The following is a 23796-nucleotide window of genomic DNA, read 5'->3' on the forward strand; positions in this document are numbered from 1 at the left end:
ACTGCAGCTAGCATTCCAGCCATGGGCACACAGACTGACTTCCTGGTGCCTCATGCAAACTCTTACCTCCTGAAGCCTGTGCTCCTCCCTCCAAGTTCCATGCAGATTCCTACAACACCAGCTGAAGAAGTAGCCCATAAATCCAAGGTACCCTTGCACCATAGCTGGAACGGGGGGTGAGTAGGCAAATTTAGCACTGTGTTTTATGTGCTCCGACACAACCTCTGTTCCTATGTTTCGCTGAAGCTATTCTGATGCTTAGGGTAGTGCAAGGGTGGGTTGTAACTGGCAGTAAGGGGACGAGTACATTTCTTAATGATATCTTGCTGCAGGATTACCTCCCGAGAAAGAATCTCCATTGCTTGGGATGTTTCAAACTAGGATAATTTTATGTCTCTGCAATGTTTTTGACAGGTGACAGGCTAGATGAATGCTAACGACCAAATTCTGGGCCAGATCCTCAGCTGGTCTAAATCCATGCAGTGAGGTCAGTGGAACTATGCTGATCTATACCAGCTGAGAATCCAGCCCTCTGGTCTCAGATACACTGAAGGGAATCCAGAGTAGCTCCAAGGGAGTTACTCCAGATTTACACCAGTGTAACAGAGCAGAATCTGTTCCTAGGTATTATTACACTGAGGGGAGGAGCACCCCACGTTGAATGCATGGAAATGGAGGAGATATTCTGTGTGATTGAAGCAGGAGATGGGTCCATGCACCTGGCATCTCTTTGGAGTGGATTGGTGGCAGGAGGGCAGTGAGGAGAAGTCTGGGGAAGCAGGGCAGAGACAGTGTGGTGTGGTCACAGATTTCCACAGCTCAAGGACAGAAAAGTTGGCTCCTTCGTGGGAGCTGCCTCTGCAAGTGCTAACACGCTGGGCTGTCCCAGGGCCCCCGGAAGCCTGGCTCTCCATTCTTTATAGTCCATCTTGATGGCAACTCGGAGCCACGGGAGCACACCTGGCTCTGGAGAGCAGAGTGGGGATTTAGCATTGTGTTGGCTTGGGCGGGAGGGGGCAGGTCGTCCGCTCTTCACTGCGCCTTGCTAACTTCATCTGCTTGGGATCTACGGCACTGCCTGAGGAGGAGCTGGGACCCCCAGCGCTGGCCTAGGCTGTGCCCTTGGAAACATCTTGCCAGTCCCTGGAGAGCATGGCGATTCCTGATAGCCCCCCTGCACATCCCTCCCCGAAGAGCCTCACAAGTGAGACTGGTGGGAGTGATGCAAAAGGAAACTCTTCTGTACAGACCTGGATTTCATTTACTGCATGGACTTCCCCACAGTGCCACAACCCACCCCCAACCCGCACCTCCCAGTATACACACGTGAACTCCTCATTCCCTCCCTAGCCTGTTTCACACCCTCATTCCCTCCCACAGCCCAGCGTATACCCCTCCCTACAGCCTCATTCCCTCACACAGCCCAGCCTACACCCCCATTCCCTCACACAGCCCAGCCTACACCCCTCCCTACAGCCTCATTAACATAAGAACATAAGACTGGCCCTACTGGGTCAGACCAAAGGTCCATCTAACCCAGTATCCTGTCTTCCGACAGTGGCCAGTGCCAGGTGCCCCAGAGGGAATGAACAGAACAGGTAATCATCAAGTGATCCATCCCCTGTTGCCCATTCCCTGATTCTGGCAAACAGAGGCTAGGGACACCATTCCTGCCCATCCTGGCTAATAGCCATTGATGGACCTACCCTCCATGGATTTATTCCCTCCCACAGCCCAGCCTACACCCATATTCCCTCACACAGCCTGGCCTACACCCCACCCTACACTCTATTCCTTTGCAAAGCTTGTCCTACACCCCCTCACTACACTCACCACTTCTTCTCTCCTCCCCAAATCTATTCCAGGGAAATGCTTTCCCCTCGATGGAGTGCAGCAGATTGTACAAGGGAGCCCACCCCGCCCCGCCAGTCCTGGACAGCAGCCCCATCGGGGATCCCTGTGAGTGTAATGCGATCAGCCACCGCATCTGAACCATTCTGAGCCCCTCTAGTTAGAGCAGAGCCCAGACAGCCAGTTGTCAAGAACGGGAAACCAATCCGGTGAGCTCCTCAGTTGCCACAAGGTAAAAAAAATCATGGTTAATGTGACAAAACAGCCCCGTTGTTGGGGGCAGAAGGGAGATGCTCACGGCTGTGACAGACGTCACCGATGTCTGTACAAATGTAACACTGCCTGTTTCCAATATCACACCGGCGGAGCCGCGCGGGGAATCTTTGTTCTGCCCTGAGAATCACAGGGAGGGGGGAAGGGGGCAGAGGAGAAAGGAAACCCACTTCATACAAGATCCTTTTCAGCACAGTGGGTCAGTATCATAATCCTCATCTGTAAAATGGAGCAGCTGAGGAACAGAGGGGGCGTGGCTTGCCCAAGCTCATACAGACCTGAAGAAGAGTTCCATGTAAGCCCCAAAGCTGGGCTCTCTCACCAATAGACATCGGGCCAATAACAGATATTACCTCACCCACCGTGTCTCTCTAATACCCTGGGACTGAGGCAGCTACAGCTACACTGCATACAAGGTCATACAGTGAGTCAGCAGCAGAGCAGTCCTACCTCCCACTCCTCTATCCACTAGATGTCCCACCCTCCCAGAGCGGGGGCTAGAACCCAGGAGTCATGGCTCCCACACAGCATTCTCCATTAGCCACACAGCTGTACGGGACCAACCTTGATGCATACAGGGAGCTCCTGTTTATGGGCTAGTGGTGAGTGGGGTGTATGAAGTCATTTCTCCAGGTTCTGGGCCAAGCTAGTCACAACCTACGCTGACAGTTCCTGGCTCTCCCCAGGCTGACTGTGGTCTGGAGCCGGAGGTGAAAGCAGCAGAAGCTCAGGTGTAAAGAACACAGCCAAAGCTTCCCATGAAGGGGCTGCGCAGGTGGTGCTGCTGCTGACACCTGACAGGTAGGCCTCTGACTCGCTCATCTGCATCCTGAGGCACGTGCCCTCCGGATCCACAGGCAGAGGGTGCTGCAGGCCTGGACTGAGGTGCCCCGAATATGAACACACACTCCCTAGCCCGCAGACAATAGTTCTGCCAGTCCTCTGTACACAACGCCCACCCAGGAGGCCTCCCAGGTTTGCAGGAATCTGCTGCCTTGCCCAGAGGCGTAGCGAGTGCCCTCCGTACCCTCCGACCGGAGGGGGCCCCGCAAGGAAGGGGGCCCCTAAAAATGGCAAAATAAATACCACATTCCAGTTTCTGCATTGTAAGGGGCCCCGCCCGGACATATGTTCGGAGGGGGCCACCGTTCGGAGGGGGCCACGTTCTTTGTTGCTACGGCCCTGGCCTTGCCACAGAGTCTGTCTCACTGGTGGCCAGGAGCCTCTGCAAACTCTGTGCCCCTTTCTCTCCATCTGTCCAGGTATCCCTTCTGGGTACCTACGTGTGAACAGGTCTGCCCAAGTGCAAGGAGCCATATGGTGCCATTGCAGCACAAGTGAATCTGCCCAGGAGGGGCCCACACTACAGATGGCACTGGCAGCATCACCTGCTTCAACCCATCACCGTCTGGCTTCTGCATCCTTGGCCATCAGTCCAACCAATTTGTAAGCAGGCACCATGCCATCCCAACAGGCCAGCCAGAGGACAGAAGGCAAAGAAATTAGGTGCCCAGGGCATTTGCACAGAGCAGCATTCTCAGCCCATGGAACTGCTGTTGTTCTCAGATGCCCTAGCCAAGCCAACCTCTGTTGCAAAGCCAGCACTAGTCATAGAAAGTAGGGATGGAAAAGTCCTATTAGCCACCCAGCCCATCTCCTGGGGCCAGTGCAGGGCTGTATCCTTCCCTGCAGGGCGTTCTCCAGTGGGAGAGTCACCCATGTGAGACAGTGCCAGGTCACCCACTATATTTGGGTTCCATATATGAGTAGTTTATAAAGGGTTAATAAATGATCAATAGATATTTTAATAAACAGTTAACAAATCGTTACGAAGTCCAACAGATCTACAGGTCGCTTATACCCATCATTGTACTGATGTGCTCCTACCCATCATCTAGAACACATTCTCCTCTCTGCAACATGCTGCTGACATCTAGTAACCCACTGATACACAGGTTTCAGAGCAGCAGCCGTGTTAGTCTGTATCTGCAAAAAGAACAGGAGTACTTGTGGCACCTTAGAGACTAACAAATTTGCTCTAATAAATTTGTTAGTCTCTAAGGTGCCACAAGTACTCCTGTTCTTTCCACTGATACACAGATGCTACAGGCTCAGAAAGGGGCTGTGATCCTGTGATGGAGCAGGGAACAGGGCAGATTTGACCTGGGAATGTTGCAGGGAAGTTGCACTGGGGATGGGGGACTTCTCTTGAAGGAAGCTACCTGAGCTGTAACCTGAGCCAGGAGGGGGGTTGGGAGAAGTGACACCTTCTGCCCGGGAGACTGAACAAAGGAGAGGGGAGCGGGGGAGAAAGCTGCTGGAGGAGTTTTTAGTTTCAGTTTGGGCTGGGTGGTGCAACGCAGGGAACCCCAAGCTGGGGGTCTAAGCTCCCTAAACCCCCCAGAAGGACTTGATTGAGGGGTTCTGGTTGTACCTACCTGCTCTGCTTGGGACTGTGTTCCTGTCATCTAATAAATCTTCTGTTTTACTGGCTGGCTGAGAGTCACGGTGAATCTCAGGAAGAGGGGTGCAGGGCCCTGACTCCCCCACACTCTGTGACGGGTCAGATCCCCAGCTGGTATTAAAGGGTGCAGCTCTGTAGACTTCAATGAGGCTATGCTGAGTTACACCACGGGGGGATCGGCCCAAAGATCTCACTGTTAATTAACTATCCTGATATTTAGCCTAAACATTCCCTCTTTTAATTTCATCACATTGCTCCTAGCCACAGCTCTGTGCATCCCTCTCTTCCTCCAGGGGGCCTGATTCTCTCTTATTGTGCTGGTCTCAGAGGAGTAACACGTCCCCCCCTGACGCCGAGTCACTGGTGTGAGATGAGAACCGGGCAGTTGGTGTTTTACATCCTTCCAACCTGTGAAGCCATTCGCTGGTGGGAGCCGGCTCTTTTAATCTTCCCACAGCAATTAATCCTTCCTGCTCCCTGACCAAACACCCCCAATTTATCAACATGTTTCTATTCATGTGGTGACAGTGCGAGTCCAGGTGGGGCTGCACTACCACTGTAGGGAAGGACTGACACCTTTGGGTGGCTAATCTGAGGGCTTTCAACAGAGCCTAGCCCTCCCGCTGGCTCTCTGCAGGGGGGTGAATTTCACCCTTAATGAGATGTACCCAAATCAATACCCCTATCTGAACTTGGGGCATTTGCAATCTAGTGCTGAATCCTGAGGCCAGAGCCTGTCTGCCAGAATCCCCTCCCAGAATTCTCTAGGCCATTGTGTGGCAATCCCACTGGGCTGATGGCACTGCAACCTCCATCATCTCCCTGATTGTTAAGGACAGTAGCAAAGACGTCACTGGAGCCCAGTCGACATAAGGAAAACAATCTGTTGCCAACAATGCTTATTATCAGCAATTGGCCCCTCCAGCAGCTGGTCTGCTAGTGCAGATGGGATCAGACTAGTTTCAGCACTGTTAGAGGAAGCTTGATTGAGACTTTAATAGCACATCAGATGGATCCCTTGATAAGCAGTGTGTAATGCTGGCAGGCCAGATGCCAGCACTTGCCCAGGCTGCAGGCATTAGCTTAGAACTGGCAAACTAATCACCTGTATGTTAGTTTTGCTCAAAATAGGTATTAATCTTCTATGAATGCAGTTAGTGTTTAGATGAATGCAGTTAGTGTTTAGACTCTGAAATGCTTGTAAGTGGCTATATGCATTAATCTCACGAGCACTGTCTGTAGTCCATGCGATAAGGAAATATGTAAGTTTTGCTTCATAACTTTGAAAATGTTTGCTCTGAACTTTTGAACCCAGGTTAAAATTAGATGGGCTCTTAAGGAACATCGCAATAAAAATGATTGGTTAGCGGCCCTCCTGCACTTTGGAAATGCTACCAAGGAAGTTCATCCTGTGGACTTGGAAGCTGAATTAAGGAAATAAAACAAAGCCACGGGAAAATTTTCCATCTCTCTCTTCACTGTTTGAACTCTGACAGGGCCAGAGACTCTAAACTGAGACAGAGATCCCCACGGGTTACCTCTGGGTCTGCCCTGAAAGACAGTTTGAATTGACAGATCACTACAACTTTATCACCTTTAGGATTTAGATGTGAACTCATTTGGTTGTGTATGTTTGCTTGCTTTAACTTGTAAATAACTCTCTTATTTCTTTTTCCTAGTTAATAAACCTTTAGATAGTTCAATACAGGATTGGTTACAGGCATTGTCTTTGATGTACAATCTAGGGTACCAATTGATCTGGGGTTAGTGACTGGTCTCTTGGGACTGGAAGTAACTTGAACATTGTGTGATTTTTCTTGTAAGTTTATCACTAAGTCCAGTTTGTCTGGGTGGCAAGACGACTGTGACTCTATGGTAAGACTCCAGGAGTATACATTTCTTATTGGATGGGTGAAATCTAATTATAGAACATACCAAAAGTTTGGGATGCCCGCCCTGTTTTCTGACCGTGCCCTGAGGCAGGCACTCATGGTCGCGAGCTACTCCCAACAGCATGACAGTGGCTCAGTTTTCTAGTGTAGCTGGGGCCTAAGAGGATCAGAAAGCAGCAGAGGCTGGATCCGTTTTTGCCAGGCACCGTACTGCCCACTCAGGGCTTGCCACCCCTCTGGGAAGTTCAGGCAGAGTCCTTGTTAGCTGGAAGGGTCCTGAATTTACACTGGACATTGCAATGGGATTTCTTGGTAGCTACACCATCATCATCACAAGCCAACACAGCATTACTGGGCAATTCACTTGTCCTGAAACAGACAGTGGTCCTATCCTCATCTGGAGCCAGGCTGGTCAGCACCAGGATCACGTTTGTTTAGGAAAGGAAACCATAACCTACTTACCCTCCTTTGATGTAATCCAGGAAGGTGTACTCCGACTCCACGGTGAATGAGAGCAGCGTCACCTCGGAACCAAGAGACAGGGTGGCACGTTACACAGAGCCCGGGACAGCAGGGATCACTGGTGCAGTGCTGAGTGCTGAGGAAAGGTGCTAGTGTGATGTCCCTGGAGACTATCGATTGCCCGTCAGCCCAAGGAAGGAGTTAACTTCCCCACCCTGGTCTCTGGCAATGTGAGTCATGTTGGGCTGGTCGGACATTTTCTGTCAAAGCTATTTTTCAGTGGAAAATTGGGTTTTCGCCTACAATTTTTTTGGGGTGAAAATATCTGAATTCCATGGAAAATGTCTGCATTCCTTGGAAAATCCCCCTAAGAACTAAAATACACTGATTTTGAAATGATACTGTAGCACTTCATGGGAGTTGTAGTTCAGTCACTTCATGCTCCATTCTTCTCTATGCGCTGGATTTTCCAGCAGGACTACATCTCGCATGATGCCCCAGGACCAGGGACGCCCAAGTAACACTTCCCTTCTCCAAGAGGGGAGACCGTGGTGCATCATGGGAGATGTATACCAACCAAGAAGCCTGGCCCATAGAAGAGGATGGAGGTATGAGATGCCCAAGCTCCAGCTCCAACAAGGCACTGCGGCAGCATTTCCAAATTTAAATGTTTTGGTTTTCAGCTGAAATCTTCTGAAATTTGAATTTCTGGTTGTCACCATGGATCCTCCCCGCCACCTCATTTTGAACCAGCTCTTGTTTCATGTCTGCCTGGAGGGCCCATTAGTTTCAGTGGGTTGGTGATTCAACAGGAATCACAAGTTTCACTCTTTGAAGGATGTCTCTCATCCAAGATCTGACAGCGATCAGGCCTCCTTAGCTTATAAGATCAGAAGAGAAATCTGTCCACAAGAAGCTGATTGGTGACTGAGTGGTTCCACATTTCTAGTGATGTGGCAGAAAATTCTGACCCTTCATATCAAAGCATAACATGGGGGGGAAATATTGTCGGGGAAAGAATGCTTCTGATTGGTTGGTTCTGCACGGCAGCTTGCCATTGGGCAACTCGCCATCCGGGGATAATCATCTCCTGCCTTCCTGGATAGCTTAAATCCCAAAGAAAAATAAGATCACTTACTGTTCCCGAGTTAATGTATTTCTTTTTCTTCATTTTCTTTTTGGGATTCACCACCTGAAAGACGAAGGAAATGGAAGAGACTGAATAACCTGCGACACAAAGTGAAGCCTGTTTATGCTAGCACAAATGACACCATTGGCATAGGTCCCTCAGCAATAGTGATGGTGGAGGTTGTCCATTTTTATCAGTGTGTCTTCTTCCTGCTCTATCTTATTGGAGAGTGAATAACCACAACTGAATACAGTGTTCCAAGTGAGGGGCATATGATTGATTGATAACATGTTCTCAGTGTTTTCTATCTGTCTTTATCCATCGCGTCAGATATTCGGACATCAGAACAAGTCTCCAAATTATCTGGATGCTCATCTTTATTTTTAGTCTGAGATATTTCCCCCTCCCCTCCCAAAAAACTTATCATCAGCAAAGTAAAAACAACCCATCTTGCTTCTGATCTTTATATAGCCATCTCTTAGCAGGGATAAGGATGGAGGCAGAAAAGCCTAAAGCAACAAATTCAGCTCTCAGCAAAGGCAATTCTTTACGTCTAGCTTGAGCAGCCCTCGGGATGCCAGAGAACATAACGTTTCTGTTACTAAAGGGAATGTTTCCTTTCTCTGTCCCAAAGCATGGTCCCAATGCTAGGAAAAGATTTATCAAGAGATTTCAGCACTGACAGTCCAGTCGCAATGTGGCGTGAATTGGGGTAGCCCCCGCTGAACTCAGCTGAGCTTTGCTGATCTACAGCAGCTGAGGGACAAGCCCCATGGGAGCAGTCACCCTGTGCCGAGGTTCAGCTGGAGGCATAGGCACCACTTACAGTCCTCCCAGCAGGGCTTATGGAGGATGGAAACGGTGCACGGGCCCCATGGGGGCTCTCTGCAGAGGGGGATTTCACTCTCGAAGTGCATGCATGGCCCCATTATCACAGAATCTGTGCACCTCACAATCTTTACGATATTTACCCTTCCAACCCCCCGTGAGGCAGGGCAGGGCTATCAAACCAATTTTACAGATGCGGAACTAAGACCCAGAGAGAAGTGACTTGCCCAGCATCTCATAAGGATTCCATAGAGGAGAAAGGGACTTGAACCCAGTCTCCAGCTAGCATCCTGACCACTGGGCCAGCCTTCTTCAGGGCTAGACTAGCACTGTCCACATTGTTAGACGTGGAGGCCAAGTGACTAGTGATTTGGGGTACCTCCATTTTTGAGCACCCAACTTGGAGACACCTTGAAGGGGCCTGACTTTCAGAGGACTGGTGTTGGGCCCTTTCTTACATCAGGTCCCTTTAAGACATCTCAAGCTGGGTGCCCAAAATCACTGGCCGCTTTGAAAAAGCTTGGCCAGAAAGTCCACTCTTCAAATGTCCAAATTCTGCAGGACAAAGCTGCCCATGCTACTTTCCACAACCCAGCTGCTCCATAAGGGCCCAGGTCCTTCCAACACCTGGGATGGGGAAAGCGCCCAGATCTCCTGACCCTACTGCTCATCTGGCCCTCTCCAGCAAGTCCTGGTCTTCTCCCAGCCCAGCAGCTCTGCTGGCTTCCCCGAGGCTCTCAGTGATAACCAGGAACATGGCCTTTCCAGCCAGCAAATTTACATTTTTGCTCTGTCTCCAAAAAGAGCTAATCTGAAATCACTTTTCCCCCTGCCCTTCATGATGATCCGTTTTGATAAGGTCTTGGGAATTCATCTGGAACAAAAGGCATTAATGATTTGAACAAATTATACGCAGTCTCCCCCACTCCTCCCCTTCACTCCCTCCCCTCCTCCTGCTGGAGGGAGCCCTGAAAGCCTGCGAAGGGACATGCTGGGACACTAATAATGTGTCAGAGCCCAGGCGGCCATGCTGAAAGCTGGCCTAGAAACGTCACATCAGATGGTATTAAAAGGGAGCTGCCACAGTTAAGGCATGGGGAGTGCACAAAGCACTTTGTGAGAGGGGAGGAAACCCAGTGCAAGAACGCAGGGGATTCAAAGCCATGGGGTCGTTGCTCGGATTTGCTTATCGCTGACACACCGGCTCTGCCATCTGCACAGGGAGTTTTAAGAACAGAGGCCCTCAGCCAACGGAGCGATGCTGAGTCACAGCAGCCAAAGCCGCCTGGAGACTGCACACTGTTACTCTGTGCCCTGCTCTGTGTCTCCACTTACACCTGTGCACAGCGTTGCCCTGGCTCAGCTGACATGAAATACGCCTCAGGTTTTACTTGCTGTGGCGTGCCAGTAAACAGCCAGACCCAGCATCGCCTCCCAGTGAGCCATGTGGAGAAACACCGGCCAGGCCCCACCAGGCAGAATGCATCAGTACTAACCCCAATGAGTTCACTGGTGAGGCAGCTACATGCACTCTGTTCTGGCCAGATGACATCGCTTGGGGTAAACTGTGGCCAAGGTGCTGACATACCGGGATTGTCCAGACTTCAGTTAGTGCGAGGTTAAATTTCTAGGCGAGAGTCCCTGGAGGGTGTAAATCAGCATAGCCCCATTGACTTCACTTTATGCCAGCTGAGCATCTAGCCCACAAGGTCACCCTCACCGAGGTGTCTAGTCTCCTTTCCCATTGCTAGTTCATTGCACTCCTGGATCCTGAGACTGCCCCAGCCTCCTGGAAGGTTTAATTAGGTGTTGCAGCCAAGGAGCTATGACAAGCAGAGCCCAGTAGCAAACAGAAACATGGGAGTATCCCGGAGTAACTCACAGATGGGTTTGTATCCATGGTAAAATCCCTTTATGGTTGTACAGTAGCAATTTGTTTGTATTATTTATTACTGTCGGGAAATGTCTAATAATTGGCTTTTATACAGTATTTTTCCATGAGGAGGCTTGAAACATCTTTATTTCTGAGCAATTTCCTGCCAATGCCCTGAGTCCTGAGCAGCTGCCCTCCCTCTGTTCCAGCCCTGAGCCCCCCCATCCCCTGCTCTGCCAATGCCCTTGCACCCTCGCCTCTGCTGTTTCAGTCTTGGGCTCCCCACAGACCCAGTTCTGCCGATGCACCTCGATCCACCACTGTTCCAGTCTCAAGTTCCCCACACAGCTTTCTGATGCCCGTCACTGCTCACCGGCAGTCCTGGCCATCCCCTGAGCAGGGACTCAGCCGTGTGCTGATTTTGTTATTGCAATTATTGTTATTTATTATTACCGGAGTGCCAAGACGCCCTAGTCACGGACCAGGACCCCACTGTGCTAGGTGCTGTACAAACACAGAGCACTAAGACGGTCCTTGCCCTGTAGTCAGATGTTCTCCAAGCTAGGAGAGACCATTAGACTCATCTCCCATGTGATGTCAGCATGCAGTGAATCCAGGCCATCCGAGGTGGGCAGCCAGTGTGTGACAGCAAACCGATTGGGTGGCATTTGACATCATTGTCACTCCCTTTCCACAGATGCAAACAACTGCACAAGGGACTAGGCAATCATCAGCCCTGATCTCACAATGGTGTCACGCTGGTGGTGACCACTGGCCAGACCCTCAGCTGGTGTAAATCAGCGTAGCTCCACTGGAGTTACTGGACATTTGCCAGGTTACGCCAGCTGAGGATCTAGCCCAGGAATCACTCCTGATTTACACTGCCTCTCAACACGGGAGCACGCAAGGCTGGTGGAAGGGACGTGGCCCAGCACAGTGGCGGCCTGGCTGCCCAGAGCTTGGCTAGTCCTCTTGATGGGTTCTGGGGGTGCCCCGTCTGCACTCACCTCGTAGACGTTGAACTGGCTTTGCCCGCGGGCCAGCTCCCGATAGCTGGTTGTGAACTCCCCAATGAAGTCGTGGCTGCGCATGGAAAGAGAAGCTCTGTGAGAAATGCTCTAGTGATGGATTGTCAGCCTGGGGGTCATGCCCAGGTGTCAAGGGGCCATGACCACCTTAACCTTCCCATACTGCTAAGTGGGGGTAGGGTCCTGGGGGGAACCACCACTGCAGAGTTCACTCAAGCTCCTTCTTCCCTCCTTGCTGTCTCTTTCTCAGTCCCCTCTCTTTTCCTGTTGTCTTTCCCTCTCTGCTGCACTGGGATCACAGACAAAGCATCTCTCTGCAAAGAGAATGAGTAATGGCTGCAGCACAATGGCCCTGATCCTTCCCTGGATAGAGTCACTGCACTTCAGTGCCTAGGCTGCTCTGGCAGATTTGAGGTTTGTATAGCTCTAGCGAGTCCCCCTTACCTGCCGTCCCGGTCCCAGTCGTACACTTCCACCTTGATGGTCCTGCAAGACACAGTGCCATAGTTATTGCCAGAGTCAGGGTGGGACGATTTCACTAAAGGATAGATCAAATCATCCCTCTGCCCCCACATGCACAGCCTAGACTAGCATCAGCATCTTCTCTGGCCCTTCACTCAATGCTGCTGCAAGAGTCTTCTTCTGTGCAGCCCGGAACAGCCTTGTCCATTCTCCATCGCCTCCCAGGTCTCAACACATTCCTACTTTCCTGGTCTATGGCCTGTAAGTTCTTCATCCCTCTGCTGGTCTGTGCTATGTATTGCTCCCCATCTGCTTTCTCTGTACACCTTTATCCTGCCCTCTCTTCATTGCCTCCTCACTAAGGCAACCAGGCCTTTCTTTTCAAGCCCTCTGTATAATTGTGCCTCACCAGGGGGCTAGACTAGCTGGCCTCTTGAGGTCCTGTCTGCCCTACATTTCTGTGGTTCTGTAGGTCTCTAACCATTCCCATCACCTGTCTCTGGGCCAGGCCTAATTCTGCAGCACCTTAGAATAGCTCAGCACAGAGCTTCCAGTGGTGTTCAGCACAAGTGTGAACCAGGGCCCCCCAGACCTAAAGGCAGGAGGTGCCGACCTGCCCGGGGATGGGGAAAAGCCGTACCAGACTCCCACCCCTATGGATCAGCACAGCTCTAACACACCCTCGCTCATGATGCTTACGCAAGGGAGCAGAGATTTCTGCACGAACCCTCCAGCCGATGTGGACGGACATTGGTCAGAAGCCAGTGGCTGCACCCAGTGGGCAGGGAAGGAGTTAATACTCAAAGCGCTGTCTCAATCGGGGAAACAAAGTGAGGGGGTGGATTGCGTGTGTTGTCTCCATCTGTGACTGGCTTGGCCCTGGTGTCTACGTTTCCGTGGCAACTGAGGCTAAAAATACACTTCCAAAAAAATGGTGGTGGTGGCGGGGGGGGGGGGAAGACCCACGCAACAGTCAAAACAAACTAATTAAATCTCCAGCGCAGGAGTCGGGAGGATAATTAAAAATCATTTTAATAATTTGTTTGGACTTGCTTGGAAGCAGGCGAACGAGTTAAGTGTGTGAGGTGAACCCACCATGCTCCAGAGACCAGCAGGGCTGCTGAGGAGGGCGCTAGGATCATTCCAGGAGCCATGGGTCACCAGGTGCAGAGTGCTGGCTGGTGACTGCTACCCTGAGATCTCCACAGAGCTGCCCTGGACCAGGAGTCGCCAGAGCGGATCAGAGAGTGGGGGACATCTAGCCTCAGTTTCCCACAGTGCCCAGTACCAGCTACTTCAGAGGAGGGGGCAGAACCCCAGTGGATAATTATGGAATAACCTGCCCATGCAGGAAGCTTCTTCTTGACCTGTGTGACTAGTAATTGCTTTATGCCCTGAAGCAGACAGGTTTATAGAATCATAGAACTGGAAGGGACCTCGAGAGGTCATCTAGTCCAGTCCCCTACACTCATGGCAGGACTAAGTATTATCTAGACCATCCCTGACAGGTGTTTGTCCAACCTGCTCTTAAAAATCCCCAATGATGGCGATTCCCAACGTCCCTAGGCAATTTATTCCAGTGCTTAACCACCCTGACAGTTAGGAAGTTTTTCCTAATGTCCAACCTAAACCGCCCTTGCTGCAATTTAAGCCCATTGCTTCTTGTCCTATCCTCAGAGGTTAAGAAGAACAATTTTTCTCCCTCCTCCTTGTAACAACCTTTTATGTACCGTACTTGAAAACTGTTTCATGTCCCCTCTGTCTTCTCTTCTCCAGACTAAACAAACCCAATTTTTTCAATCTTCCCTCATAGGTCATGTTTTCTAGACCTTTAATAATTTTTGTTGCTCTTCTCTGGACTTTCTCTAATTTGTCCACATCTTTCCTGAAATGTAGCACCCAGAACTGGACACAATACTGGAGTTGAGGCCTAATCAGCACAGAGTAGAGCGGAAGAATTACTTCTCGTGTCTTGCTTACAACACTCCTGCTAATACATCCCAGAATGATGTTTGCTTTTTTTGCAACAGCATTACACTGTTGACTCATATTTAGCTTGTGATCCACTATGACCCCCAGATCCCTTTCCGCAGTACTCCTAGGCAGTCATTTCCCATTTTGTATGTGTGCAACTGATTGTTCCTTCCTAAGTGGAGTTCTTTGCATTTGTCCTTATTGAATTTCATCCTATTTCCCGTAAGGAAAAACCTGCCTCATCTAATGTAACAATTTCTTGCTTAGCAGGAATCGGGTCCAGCCAGTGCTGACTATAGACACACAGAACACAGACAGAGTGGTGAGAACAGGGATACCCTGTCTGGAGGGAGGGGGGAGTGAGCTTAGCAAGCATTCAGCCTCAGCTAGGTAAATATTAGCACCCTCTCTTTACAGGGGAAACTGAGGCACAGAGCGGCAATGTGATTTGCTGAAAGCCACCCAGCAAATCTGTGACAGAGTCCGGAATGGAAGCAGGGTCCCTGATTCCCCATCCTTCCTGCTCTGCCCATTAAATCACAGCAGATAAGTTGATTAATGAGTCATCATTTCCATTAAAGATGGGCCGAGTGTCAAATGCCCCATGAGCGGGTGTCCCGCCATTAATTATCATACTCTTACCAGCACAAGATTGTAAATCATTGATCTAAGGTCCTTATCTGACCCCGCCACCTCGTAATTGTTACTGTATTTACCCTCACCACCACGGGAGGTAGGGCACAGCTGTTGCCCCATTGTACAGATGGGGAGCTGAGGCCCAGACAGGCCATGGGCTAGATTCACAGAGGGATTTAAGCACCTAACTGCCACCTTAGGCCCCTAGGTTGAACATTTACGTGCCAGTGGCTTTAACAATCCCCTTCTCAGCTCCTGCCTGGCCCCAGAGGTGCCTAAAGTTCCGAGGTGACTACGTTTCCACAGTTAAAAGTCCTTCGGGTGCCTGAATTTCAGCAGCTGAGCACATGCACACCTGTCTAAGTCCGGACGCCAGCCGGCACCACACCCCAGCAGAATCCCCTGCCTGTTTTGCCTTTAGGTGTATCTTATGCTGCATTTTCAAACCCTTGGCAGCGAGGCTCAGAGCCTGGTCGACAGGGTGGGTAGCAGAGCCCGAGTCACGATGCCAGTGCAGCCATTCCTAGCACCCTAGCATGAGCCCACATCTGTAGAGCCAGGCTCTGAGACTTGCTGCTGCGGGTTTGACAGTGTAGCGCAGATGTACCCTCGGGGCCTGAGCCTGTAGCGGTGCTCGGAGCAGGGGATTTAACTTGGATCTTCCAGGTAGGTGCCTTAAGCCCTGGGCTCCAGAGTCATTCTCATGCTGTGTGGCCCACTGTAGAGTTAATTAGTTATACCCAGTGGAACACTTTACTGGGGAGACTGAGAAAGGCCCACTTCAGGATACCCCAGACCTGGTGATTAGGGACTCTCCAGAGCAGTGGGAGACCCAATTTTGACTCCCCTGGGTTGCACACTCCCAGAGACACAGCAAGTCAGACACAGAGCCTACTGCCCTTCCACTCTGCTAAACTCCCCAGCTGGCCTCCCCTCTGCGCTGAAGTGATGGGCATGAAGCCACCTGCGAGATTAGTGACGCCAAAGTGGCCCTGACATTACATTTAAAGTCACACACAGACAGTCAGCCCCAAACGTTCGCTCTCTCGAAGGAGCTGGCTGCACCTCCAGCCCTAACAGTGATATCATGCCCCAAGCAGCTGTCAGCACTGAGCATCCGTCAGGGGCCTCTCACCTCTGCAGTCGCATCCAGGGCTGGACCCTGTACGGGTCAGTCTGTCAACCTTTGTGAAAACCTCTTGCCAGACTGGCTGGAAGATGAAGATGGGAGAGGATGATGGATAAGGAGGCTTCAGGGGGTGGAGCTGTATCAGAGTTTGGCTGGGACAGGGGTAAGGGCCAGATTTACAAAGGATGCAGGTGTACACCTAGTGGAGTTTACAAAAGTGCCCAAGCAGCTCAGGGGTCTCTCTGCATTGTTAGGTGTCTAAATACCTTTGTAAATCTGGCCCTAAGTAGGTTCTTCTAACTCTCTGAGGTGGCTGGCTCTTTACCCAGGCAGCTATAAGTGAGATGGGCATGTCTAACTAGAGAGGGAGGTCCTAGTGTGTGGGCTGAGCAGCCCTGAGGAGGAGCAGCTAAGCTAGGGGACAAGGCTTGAACTGGGCTTTGCATTGTTTCCTTTTGAGTTCCCATTGTGAATAAAAACCAAAGCCCAAGAAAGGGGTAGTACTGATCCAGAGGGATGTGCCCCTGGGAAACCCCCAGAGAAAAACACCCAGGATTGCAAAGTAATTGAAATGAATGCAGGGCCGGCTCCAGGGTTTTGGCCGCCCCAAGCAGCCAAAACAAAAAACAAAAAAACAAAAAAAAACAAAACAAAACAAAAAGCCGCGATCGCGATCTAAAAAAAGCCGCGATCGCGATCTGCGGCGGCAATTCCTTCACTCCCAGGCGGAGTGAGGGACCGTCCGCCGAATTGCCGCCGAATACCTGGAACTGCCGCCTTTGTCCAGAACGGCCGCCCCAAGCACCTGCTTGAGAAGCTGGTGCCTGGAGCCGGCCCTGAATGAATGCTCCCCCACCCAGCTCAGCAAGTGAGCAGGATGGCTAACAATCTAGGAAGAGACAGACGGAAGACTGTACTGGGTCCAAAACAAGGAGACACATATCCTGGCTATGTTAACACTCAAATTCACACCCCCACAGGCACACCCATCATGGTATTATTTGTTTATGTATTTATTATGCATTAATTATAGAGCTTTGAATTGTGTGGAGGAAAGATGCAAAAAATCCTCCTCCAGCAATGCACTATGTCTCCCTAAATAATCTCCAGCATCATTCTGGAGTATCTATATGTTGCATTTATCATTCTGGAGTATGTATACATCACATCTTTCAGGCATATGTCATATCTAGCATTCTGGAATACGTATGTGTCACACTCGGCATGTATAGATCATCACCATATGACACACCATATTGTGTGTATGTCACATCTGTCATGTATATGATATGTCATATCATGTATATGTCACATTTATCATGTATGTCACACCTAGCAGGTATATGTTGCATCTTTCATATCAGAGGATCATATGACACATTATGCCGTGTATATGTTGTACCTATCATATCACCATATTATGTGACAAATCATATTATATAATATCATGTGTATGACACATTTATCATGTATATGTTGCATCGATCATATCACCCTATCGTATGACACATCGTATCGGATATATGTCGCACCTACAGTGGCATGTCTAACTATAGCATCTACCTATAGCACCATATCTATGCTACATCTGCCTGCGGTACCTTCCTTGCTCTATAACAGCTTTGGACTTGTTCTCTTGCTGCGTATCCATAACACCTGTTTAACTAGCCAGCTTCCTAGCTAGCTACAGTGCTGTGGGCTATAACTGGCTAGAGCCTTGATTGGGCAGACCGGCTTCAAGAGGCTCTTAAACTAGCTGAAGCACATTCCAAAGGTTAATCCCCAGAGGCTGTCGAGAATGAGACCTGGCCCTGGAGCATTAGCTCCAGGGAGCTGGGGGGTTCGCTGTGTCTTCGCTTTCCCCAGTGCAATTAGGCTCCCAAAGCCATCAACCCCCAGACACACAATCGTAAGCAAATTAATCAGCCTCGCCCCCTAACTGGAACTCCGGCAGAGTGTGTGACAAGCGTTTCCGGCTGGTGACTGAGCCAGGGATCTGTGACTGTCTCAGGAGACTGTTACGAGGGGGTTGGGAGGAGGACATGACAGCCAGCGGCTCCTTAGCGACCAGGGTGGAGGTGGGCATCTCTTGTCCAGCAGGCTCTCTGGGAGCAATGCGTATGTCCCAGTATCGGTATGCTGGCTGTCTCCATGTGTGCATCTATCTGGAAAGCCAGATCCAGACACATCAGAACCATGATATTCATTCACTGGAATACAGCAGCTTCTTTCATACAGACAGTGTCTGAAAATGTTTTTCGCATGAGGGGACAGATTCCGAGGAGACTTAGATAGAATAGCATGAAGAAGAAGAATAGAAAAAGCTACCACTGTAATGAAACTGCAAGGTGCCAAACTGAAAATTGACGCAATATTTTCCACACAATTAGCCTGGCGGGATGCACTGGCACAAGAGATCACGAGGTCGAGAACGGAGCAGGATTTGAAGAAGGGGACCTGATAGTCACCTGGCTCTTGAGACAAAGAGGAAAAGCTAACCAAGCGTTTGGAAAGGGTTACACGCCCTCCTCTAACTCACCCTCTAACTCAGTGGTTCTCAACCAGGGATCTGGGGCAGGTTTCAGGAGGTCCACCAAGCAGGGCCAGCATTAGACTCACTGGAGCCCAGGACAGAAAGCCAAAGCGCCACTGCATGGGGCTGAAGCCAGGGGCCCTCAGCTCCGCCAACTGGGGTTGAAGCCGAAGCCTGAGCAATGTAGCTTTGGTATGGGGTCCCAGGCAATTGCCCTGCTTGCTACCCCCTGACGTTGGCCCTGGCTTTTATATGCAGAAAATCAGTTATTGTGGCACAGGTGGGCGGTGGAGTTTTTATACCATGTTGGGTGGGCCTCAGACAGTAAAAGGTTGAGAACCCTGCTCTAAGTAACAGGTCAGCACGAGACTGCCCCATGAGCACATGGCTCCATAATCGTCTGTAAAGGGGATCCTTGCACCTTCGTCTGAGCAGAGATGGGTACTGGACTGGGTGATCTATGGGTCTCTCTCATCCATCACGGCAAACCACAGAATAGAATCATAGAATATAAGGGTTGGAAGGGACCTCAGGAGGTCATCTAGTCCAACCCCCTGCTCAAAGCGTTCCTCAAACTCTGCATTGCTATGCGATGAACAGGATTCACACTCACAGGGCTGAATGGTCTAGCCCCTAAACGCAGGCTGGGCTCACACTGGGAAACTTTTGCTCAGCACAGATCTGCACAACACAGTGTTTAAAATAGTGATGGAGCCCTAGAGATTGGTCTGCCCCAGAGCTCCCACCACTGAAATACTGAGCGCAACACTGGGGCACTGCAGCAGAAATGGCTTGAGCACAGACCCCCAGCTGGTGTAAATCAGCGTCGCTCCACTGGAGTCAATGGGCCAGATCCCCACTTTCAGCAGAGAGGATCCTTTTTTCAGAGACTGTATTGTAATCAGGCCTGCAAGGCTGCCATAGGGGAGAAGTACAATACACAGTATGGCTGGCATGGTCTCTGGCTGCACCGATAAGGGACAATGCACTGATAACAATATCTTGTTCTCTGACAGTGACTGTCAGCTGTGATCTCGAAGCGCTTTACCAAGGAGGTCAGAATCAGCATCCCCATGAAGTGACTTGTCCAAGACCACTCGGCTGGCCAACGGTAAGGCCAGCTCTCCTGAGCTCTAGTCCAGGGTGTTATCCACTAGACCACACTGCCTCCCGCTAGCACCCATTCAACCATGCCTGTATTGGAGAGGGCTCAGAAGTTCTGCTCGCCCTTACATTGGTGTAAAGCCATGGTGACTCCAGTGACTTTGCTAAGTCACTCCAGATTTACACCACTGTAAAGCGGTGCAGAACTTGGACCCCAAAGATGTGTCCCAAGAGGTGCGGGGTCTTGTATGAAACCTGGCATGGATTGGCCCTGTTAAGGGCAGTGAAGTGAGATCTTCCCCAGCAATGATGCTATATGTTATGGATAGATGGTGCAGTGTGTCATCGAGTGGTTGGCTGTGGAGAGCCAGGACTCCTGGGTTCTAGTCTCAGCTCTGTGACTGCTGTGTTGTATGCCCTTTACACAACATCATAATATGAAAGAACCACATGGCAAAGTGAGGTACAAATAACTGCATTTACTAACTATAGGCAACACGCCTAACTCCATATACACACCGCTGCTCCAACAGGGCTCTGGGGGCTTCTGAAACACAGACAGTGAGCACCATGAGAGGGCTCATAAACTACTGAAAGGGATTCTACCCAATCCTTATACACTACACAACTTTAGTCAAGTCATCGTGCTGCCCTGTGCTTCAGTTTCCCCACCTTGTAGCCAGTGGCACCCACAGCTGTACGCATGTTACAGACGGTGTGTACCATTGGCAGAGGAGGAGGCTGCTCCACTGCACACTCAAGTTTGGCCTCGTGGCCCCCTCCATCATGACAGAGCTGTGGGGCAGCCAGCACCACACTTCCTTGCCATTGCCTTGGGGCTGGCTCCTGCACCAGGGCTCACCCTGGGGCCCTGCCTGACCCTGCTACACTTCCAGCAGCCCATGTCCCGGCTGCTCTGCCCGGAGGACTTGCTCAGTGATAGCCACAAGACCTGCTACTAGGCAGGCCGGCCGACAGCAATTCCGGGCTCCAGGGCAGAACAATCAATGGGCCCGTGGTCCGCTTGACATTTGGGCAGTGCTGTGCCTGTGCTGGCTGGAGCCCAGAGAGCTGCTGCCGGCTGCGCTGCTGGTTGCGCTGCTGGGCACGCTCTTCCGGCACAGCCAGGGCTTCCACATGCCCACCTGGCTGCCTTCGCTGCCCGCGGTACCACCCCGCGCAGGCCTAGGAGCCTGGCCCGCCCGGGCGAGCTAAAAGGGCCTGGGGCTCCCGGTCAATGCTACAGCGGCAGCAGCCAGGAGCCCCTGGACCCTTTTACATCACCTGGGCCCCTGGGCAATTGCCCCCTTTGCCCCGCCCTGTCGGCAGGCCTGCTACTAGGCCAGGGAGAGGAGCTGCGGTGAGCGACTGCCTGGAGAAGCTGGCAGGAGAGGGGCAGTAAGCACAAGAGGGGGGTTGTGTGTACCAGATGGAAAAATTCTGGGGGTGCCCCTGTGTGTAGCGTAGGGATAATAATACTGGCTGACCTCACAGGGGGCATAAGGCTAGTCAGAAAATGGGGAAAGGGGTTTCCATTGAAAATGTAAAGTTTCTGGTGAATAATCAAAACCCAAAATATTTCAATTCTGAAATGCTGCTGCAGTGCCTCATGGGAGTTGTAGTTTGGGTGCCTCATGCTCCCATTCACCTCTACATTCATGCTCCTAGTCACCAGTTTCCTGGTTGGACTACATCTCGCATGATGCACCATGGTCTCCCTTCTTGGTGAGAGAAGGCAGCTTATCAAGGCACTTGCATGGCTGCAGTGTATCATGGGAGATGAAATTCAGTAAGAGCCTGTACCACAGAAGAGAATGGGGATACAATGCACCCACTTTACAACTCCCATGAGGCAATGTGATGGTGTGGAGAAGTAGGGCATTATCTGTACTATATTTTATTAATATTACATGCACCTCAGTTTGCCTGTCTGATATTATCCTGCCTGACTGCATGTAATTAAATCTCAGGAGGCTGTCAGGGGAGCAAACAGGAAACTAAAGGATGCCAAAGATAAAGTACCGCCAGAGGGCATACTAAGAGTCCTTAAGGGAACAATGGGGAAGCTGTTAACTGGGAAATGCCCACTTGTCAGGCTCCAACACAGGTCTGATCCTAGGATCAAAGGGGCACTAAATCATTAAAGACCCCAGCCTAGAGAGGAAGGGAGTGTGAGTGGGCAGTAGCAGCTGAAGATGAGTCGCTGACAGAGACATGCTGGGAGAACACTCCAGGGACCGTCTGTCTCTCCCAGCCCAGGGCTGAGTAGACTTACCCATTGCAAGTGAAGAATATAGTTTGGGTAAGTCCCAGGCGGATAGATGTGTTGTTGTTTTATCCCTTTGTCCTGCTGGCTATCGACCTTTGGGTGAATAACTAATTCTTTGTTTTGAAGAAGCTGTATTTGAGTCACTTTGACCAGCTGCTGGACACAGGTTTCTGGAGGAGTTGCGCCTCCATGTTATCACGGTTGGTGTCCAGAGAAGCAGCAGCCCAGAGAGGCAGTCTAGGAGTGGTTGGACTGTGTGGTTCCACCCAGAAAGGAGTGAAGGTAGAGAAACATGTCAGAGAAACCAGAGGGATGCACTCAAAAGGGCCTGAAAAGAGATCTAAATGCAGCTCACCCTGTCACCTGACAGCTGGCATTTCACAACTGAAGTCTTTTGGTTTTCGGGCATTCCCTTTCTCAATGCAAAATTGAATGTTTCTCTGGAAAGCAGGCAATTTTTGTGAAAAATTTCATTATCTCTTGAAACACAGTTTTGATGGAAAATTTTCAACTGGCTGAAATCATTAATGTTTGTACAGTGCTTGGAGATCTGTTGAGGTTTTCCAAACCTTTTCATCCCTTGGGACGTTGCTACCATGTCAGTTTCACATGTTCCATTTTCCTGTCTTCTCTTTTCATCAACAAAAACCAACAAAAAATCCAACTCTGTAGCCAGCAGCACAGCGAGTTTAGCTCTGCCCTGCCCAGCAGGTAACAGGGGGATGATTGCACGTGGCGATCAGAGGAAGAAAGGCATGTCCTAAAAAAAGCACCTTCCTGATCTCTGGGAGAGCAGTTCTGCTCCAGACAATGGGCTATTCTTAGAACAAGGGTTCGTGTCTCTGCCATCCTGACTTCCCCTTGGGGGGGTCACCATGTGCAATGGGGAGGGCTGGATATTTGACAGGGCAACTGGTTGTAATATCACACTGATATCGAGGAACAGACACAATCTATGGGCCTGATGTGCACTTGGTGTGACTTCTTGGAGACACACGAGTGTACACGAGCACAGAATCAGGTTGCCTAATGTGGCCACCAACAAGCAGCCCTCATTCCTTGGCTCCGGGCCTCCAGAGCTCCTGCCTCCAACCGCATTATTGGCTCTGCCTCCCCACGCCTGGGTTCTGCTCTGTTTGTGCCCTGGATCGGCTGTGCACATGGAGGAGTCAGTCGTCACTCCAGAGCAGTATGTGAGCTGACAGGAGGGTGCAGCTTTCCAGGACTGCATGCGCCACACTTAGGGTGACCCTGGGGGGGACTGGCTGGGTTAGTCAGTCTGGGAGTTCAGCAGCCAGGGACAACTACGGGGTCTGTTTGTGTCCGGCGGCCTGAGAAGCGAATCCCTTTCCCCTGTAGCGTGTCTTGCAGCAGAGGAGCGGCGCGTTGAGCTGGCAGTGCTGCTTTGGGGGCTGAGAGCAGGCAGTGAAGCTGGGCAGATTCTCAGTAACAAAGGCCTATAATGCTAAATACCTAGTAATTTGGCATGGTTCGGCTGTTGGGAGCCCATCTTGGGACACACAAGCCCAAGGTGCTGTGTTAGGGTTGTCACCTTTTTAGTGGCTGGTAACTGGACACCTGAGGTCCTGCCTCTGGCCACCTCTTCCCTCGAGGCCCCATCGCTGTTCTGCCTCTTCCCCCCCAGACCAAAAAAACAGACCTCAGGGCTTGCCAAATGACACCCGGACACACAAACCGAAACCTGGCCTGTCTGGGTGAACACCGTCCAGGTGGCAACCCTCTGCTGAGTGTAAGTGTGGCCCACGGGAGTGTCACTAAAAGGCTGATCTTTATTTCCTGGTCCCAGTCATGTGACATTGGTCAGGCTTACAAAAGTCACATGACTCCAGGGGCTACTGTTACATCTTCTCTTCTTTTTCCCCTTGAAA

General features: G+C 50.8%; 1 protein-coding gene across 1 annotated transcript in view; it reads right to left on the minus strand.

The window, feature by feature from the left end:
* The window catches only part of LOC112126030 (copine-5), a 130773-nt gene that overhangs the window by 14714 nt on the left and 92263 nt on the right, over positions 1–23796 (minus strand). The window contains exons 11-14 of the mRNA XM_026663009.1: positions 12245–12286; positions 11780–11855; positions 8081–8134; positions 6943–7004 (exon numbers count right to left, since the gene is read on the minus strand). Coding sequence (XP_026518794.1) covers positions 6943–7004; positions 8081–8134; positions 11780–11855; positions 12245–12286 — 234 coding nt within the window. The remainder of the gene's footprint in view (positions 1–6942; positions 7005–8080; positions 8135–11779; positions 11856–12244; positions 12287–23796) is intronic.

The sequence above is a fragment of the Terrapene carolina genome, unplaced genomic scaffold (genome assembly GCF_002925995.2).
Source record: "Terrapene carolina triunguis isolate 2854851 unplaced genomic scaffold, T_m_triunguis-2.0 Scaffold31888, whole genome shotgun sequence".
Taxonomy (NCBI): Eukaryota; Metazoa; Chordata; order Testudines; family Emydidae; genus Terrapene; species Terrapene triunguis.